The 5,530-nt window shown below is 42.5% G+C and overlaps 1 protein-coding gene and 1 non-coding gene across 2 annotated transcripts; both read left to right on the top strand.

The window, feature by feature from the left end:
* Window positions 1–1,201: 1,201 nt before the first annotated feature.
* On the top strand, window positions 1,202–1,307 carry LOC141635858 (small nucleolar RNA R71). The gene has a single exon (XR_012540514.1). It is a non-coding gene; the product is annotated as a small nucleolar RNA R71 (small nucleolar RNA).
* A 2,946-nt stretch (window positions 1,308–4,253) lies between these two features.
* On the top strand, window positions 4,254–5,096 carry LOC141634389 (uncharacterized). The gene has a single exon (XM_074446581.1). It carries the CDS (start codon window positions 4,254–4,256, stop codon window positions 5,094–5,096), a length of 843 nt encoding a protein of 280 aa, XP_074302682.1.
* Window positions 5,097–5,530: the final 434 nt, after the last annotated feature.

Raw genomic sequence — 5,530 nt, 5'->3', positions numbered from 1 at the left:
CTTTTTGCCTCTCGATCGAGTCCTTCCTGGTGAGATATCACTTGATCGAGCACTAGAAGGCTCTCAATCGAGGACTCCAATATCAGCAGTGTTCGATCGAGCAAAAATACCAGTCGATCGAACAGATTCCTCAGTAATATCACTCGATCGAGCTGTTTGCGCCTCTCGATCGACCTCTTCTTTATCCTGTTCACTCGATCGAGTATTATTTCCACTCGATCGAGTCCTTTTAGCTTCAATTTTACTCGATCGACCCCCATAAACCAGTCGATCGAGTATCTTCTTCGTGTTCAGCTCGTTTTCAGCAAGAGTAAACTATTCATCAGCATCGTTAGCCTTCGTCGGGTCTGATATACTCTTGTCATCAGATAATTTTGGTCCTTCATAAGAACGACCGCTCCTCAAATTAATCAAATTCACCGTCTCATGTGGATTCTTCTCAGATTGAGACGACAAATGACCCTGTTTTCTCGTGGACTGGTTCGCGGCTAACTGAGCAACTTGGGTTTCAAGCGACTTGATGGATGCTTCTTTCTGTTGGTCACTTAATTGCCATTGTTTTGTCAACGACTGCAACATAGACTTAAGCTCACCTAGCTCACTTACCCCACATGAAGATGATGCACCTTGATTGGGAGGAGGAAAGGACGGAGGCTTTTGAAAGCCTTGTTGAGCCTTATGAGGAGGGACATATGGCTGATGCTGCTATGGTGAAGGAGTGGGATTGAGCATATTTTGACTTGTCCACCTCAAATTGGGATGGATAGCCCCTTGGTTGTTATAATAAGAACCCCCTCATTGCCTGTATTGTTGAAAAGCAAGGACCCGTTCTTTCTCCGTGAGACGGTCAATAGCAGTATGACCGTCATCACCTCCACATCTCTCACAAATGACAGTTTCCTGTCTGGTCAGCAAATGAACCGTCTACAGCTCCCCAGCATTTTACAGCTCAAATTTATCAAACCTAGCATTCTTGGCTTCCAGCTGAGCCACAACTGCCTTGTCAACTGAATGGACTGTTCAGATACTGTCCCGTGGGTTCCCATATTCAGCACAATGGGTCGCCATCTCCTCTATAGTGGCCCATCCCTTGTCATCATCCGTATTCTTTTGAAATATTCCGTTGGATGAGGCGTCAAGTATAGCTCTGTGGTCATCGTACAACCCATTGTAGAACTGATTAGACAGAAACCACGGATCAAAACCATGGTGAGGAAGAGACCTCACCAACCTCTTGAACCGACACCAAGCTTCATAGAAAGTCTCATCAGGTACCTGCTTGAAACTAGTAATCTTTGCCCTCAGCTGATTAGTGCGCTGAGGAGGGAAGTATCTTTTATAGAAGGTAAGCGCGAGAGTTTCCCAGTTGGTGATACCGGCAGCTGCACGGTCCAAATCGGTCAACCACTCACGGGCTGAGTCAGTCAAAGAGAAAGGAAAGAGCACCTCCTTAATCTTGTCTTGAGTTACTCCCTTTGTAACGGGAATAGTAGAGCAGTAATCAGTAAAAACCTCCATGTGCTTCCTTAGGTCTTCACCCGCCACACCCCTAAACAAGTTTCTCTCCATCAGATTAATGTAGGACGGACGGACATCAAAGGTGTTTCTGTCCTCAGTCTGGAGGTTGAAACCTTTAGGAATAGAGGATGCTATAGGCTCCGAGTGACTTGCATTATTCGTCATCTTTACTGGTTGGTCGGCAGAAATGAGATTATCTTCTACTAAAGATTGATCTTCTACAAATAGAAAATGTTATAGCTCGGGCTCGAAAGTACTCAAGTCTTCCTTTCGAAGTTCTCTTTACAGACGGAGTCTATGCCTAAACAGTCTCTCTGGCTCAGAATCAGCTGAAACTAACTCCGATCTGTTCGACCTGGGCATACACAACACTGAAAAAGATAAATGAGAACTGTCGCAAGGAATAAAAATTCCCTGAGACGGATAAAAATAAACGAATACAAGAACAGATAGGGCAATTGCCTCCCCGGCAACGGCGCCAAAATTTGACACTGTCGTTTCAGTACCAAAACTAAATACCTAGCTACTACTAACAGAAGTCAGTGGTAAGTAGGGTCGATCTCCACAGGGAGGCAGTCACTATCTACTCGTCAATTCGGTCTGTCTATGGTCACAGGATGGGGGGTTTAAGTTGAATAAACTAAACTAAATGAGATTAAAGGAAGAGAGAAAAGAATAAGAGGAATTAATAGAAGAGAGAGAGAGAACTAGGATTGTCGGGTCTTCAATGAATGTCAGTTAATTCAAGCTAAGGTCACAGATCAGTCGATGTGTCGGTCTAAGAGGCAACGAATATCTCCTTCCGGTCTCAATTTGCCCTACAATACTATTATCTTAGCTTCCGCCCTCACTAAAGCATCATATTGTTCACTGCAGGTCTCCCCCCATCCAACCTTCCGTTCTAGGTCAAGGATTATCAAGGTTAAAAAGGCTAAATGCATCGATTCAAATAGCTAGATACAGTTTAAGGCAGTGATTAACAACATAGACTTAACAACAACAAACGATCTATAAACCTAATTAGCAATTAACAAATGATTCATCGACTCCCCTAAATCCTAGCTGGGGAATTAGCTATAAATAATAAATAGAACAAAAGCAGAAGATGAAGAAGTAAATAACATTGTAAATTAAAGAGAGAATAAAGAAGAGAATTACTAAATAAGATCCTGAAAGTAGAGATGAACCAAGTAGCAGCAGTAACAGGGGGAAAATAATATATAAAAGTGGTCCCGCAGGTCATCTGTCGTCTTCCTATTTATAGGAAATACAATTTATTTGACCTAGAAACGAAATAAAGCTAAAAAGGCCCGACCCCATAGAAAAAAACTCGATCGAGCCATTTGAAACTGCTCGATCGAACAGAAACAAGCCCAAAGCTCTCGATTAAGTAGAAAAACCACTCGATCGTGGAAACCCTATAATCAGCATTTCGATCGAGTAAATATAGTACTCGATCGAGGTCTTCTTCCATCCAAAAGCACTCGATCGACCTATAAAGCCTTCGATCGAGTGATTTCAACTTAGCCAGCCACTTGATTCGTCAGTTTCAGCTACGACTTGTTGTTTTTAGCTCCCGAAATGACCTCACGCATCCCAAGGCAGCTGCATTTCCGCTCCGAATTCACTTTTCCTCCAAATGCATACAAGACGGACGATAAAAGTCTTGATTCTACTATTTTCTGGTCCGTTCCTGCAAATAAGGCAAAACAAACCAAAGTAGAGTATTCGGGGCATTTCGTAGCATAAAACAACGAGGATAGCATAGAAATACGTGCATAAAGAGGCCTAAAAATACTATATAAAATGCACGTATCACTCACCTTCCAACCAAAAACTTGAGAAAACCATAGATGATCTCACCAAAATGGTAGCTCAATTGATGGGGAACAATCAAGGTGTAGGTGGAGCATAAGGATCCAATGCGGAGTGCAATTTTTGTCAAGGTCCACACCCGGTGGAGTCTTGTCCCATCATGCAATAACAAGGGATAGGTCATGAGAATGTGAGTGCCATGGGGCATTGTAACTATAATACTAGAAATCCTACCGGGGGTGGGTACTACAAATACGATCCAAGTGGAAACACTTATAATATCGGCTCAAGGGACAACCCAAACCTTAGTTGGGGAGGGGATACTTCAAAGAGTTTCCAAAATGGACAATTAAATCATTTGAGGAACCAAAATTCACAATGTCCAAACCCGAATTACCAAAGAAACCAAAATTTTCAACAAGACAAAGGAGGATCCTTCCAATTTGGGAATCAAGGGAACCAAGTTCCTCAAGGCAACCACAAAAAATTTCAATAAGGAGAAGGCCCCTCATCTCAAGGAGACGATGACTTGTCAACTAAAGAAATGTTCAAAATTCTTGTTAAAGGGCATGCCGAAACAACAAAGAGGTTTGACAAAATGGATGCCGATAAACTCGCAAGTGATGCAAGGGTGAAAAATCTTGAAATCCAACCGCCAAATTTCGCAAGAAATTGCCAAGAGCAACCAAAAGAACTCTACTTCAATCCCTTCTACCACATTCCCTCCAATAGAGAATGCAAGTGCCATGATCTTGAGAAAAGGGAGAACCTTAGAATCTCCCCCGAAGAAGAAAAGAAAGGCAAAGTCAAATGAGAGGATTATTGACATTGAGGTACAAGAGGAAGAAGAGATAGTGGTTGACAAAGAAAAGGAGTTATCATCCAAAGCTAGTGGAGAATAATTGAAGAGTCCATTGAGCATGGACAAAGGAGAGAAAGAAAACAACAACACCAATGGTCATGTTGAAGAAATCGTGAGAGAACATGTCGTAGAGGTACCTTTTCCTCATGCTCTCACACATTCTAAGAGGTTTGAAAGAGATGAGGATCTCTATGAAACCTTTAGGAAGTGTGAAGTAAACATTCCCCTACTCAATCTTTTAAAAGGTGTTCCAAGGTATGCAAAGTTTCTCAAGGAACTTTGTACGCCTAGGAGAAACACAAGAAAGGGAACCCAAAAAGTAAGGGTAAGTGAACATGTCTCCGCCATATTTAAAAAATCACTTCCCAAAAAGTGTGGCGATCCGGGGATGTTCACTATACCATGCTCAATTGGGGAGAAGAGTTTCACCCATGCTATGTTAGATCTAGATGCATCAATCAATGCCATGCCCTACACACTTTATGAGACCTTGGGACTTCCACCTTTGAACAAAACCGACGTAGTGATCCAACTTGCAGATCGCTCAAATATTTACCCAAAGGGGGTGGTGGAGGATGTGTTGGTAGAGGTGGACCATTTAACTTTCCCGGCCGACTTCTATGTCCTTGACATGGAAGTCGACTCGAGGGCCACTCCGATCCTTTTAGAAAGGCCTTTCATGAAAACCTCTAAGATAAAGATTGATGTGTCTAATGGAAACCTCACTATGGAATTTGACGGAAAGAAACTCACATACAACATCTATGATGCTATGAGACAACCTAACGACTCACATTCATGCTGTTTCTTGAACATAATCGAACCAATTGTCTCCCAAGTGTACAATTTGTGTCAAAGGGACCCTCTTGAGGTTGCCCTCACTAACGATTTGGACCAATAAGGTTTGTGTGTAGTGCTGCCTCATGATGTGCAGGAGTAATCCGAAGACTTAGACAAGGAAGAAAAGCTTGAGGATATGGAGGAACTACTCAAAGAAAAAAAATAAAAGTGCACGATCCAACCTGGGATGCAGCATGTGTCATACAATGAAGCGTGCGTCGCACGTCGCAACCTGCGTCCTCCTCGGATCTCAGCTGAAATGTTGGCATATCAAGAGCATAAATTCCCAACACCCTTCCTCCCTCTAGAAGCCAATCTTGAGAGACTATTAACCTCCACCATAAAACCACCTAAACATGAACCAATACCTCTTCCAAATCACCTCAATTACATATTCTTGGTAGAAAACAACACTCTTCCGTTGATTATCTCAAACCAACTCAAGAAGGAGGAAGAGGAGAGGTTAGTGACCATGTTGAAAGATCATAGGGAAGC

This window comes from Silene latifolia, chromosome Y (assembly GCF_048544455.1).
Source record: "Silene latifolia isolate original U9 population chromosome Y, ASM4854445v1, whole genome shotgun sequence".
Classification (NCBI taxonomy): domain Eukaryota; kingdom Viridiplantae; phylum Streptophyta; class Magnoliopsida; order Caryophyllales; family Caryophyllaceae; genus Silene; species Silene latifolia.
Note: the sequence above shows the minus strand (reverse complement) of the source record. Positions and strands in the feature narration are given on the sequence as shown.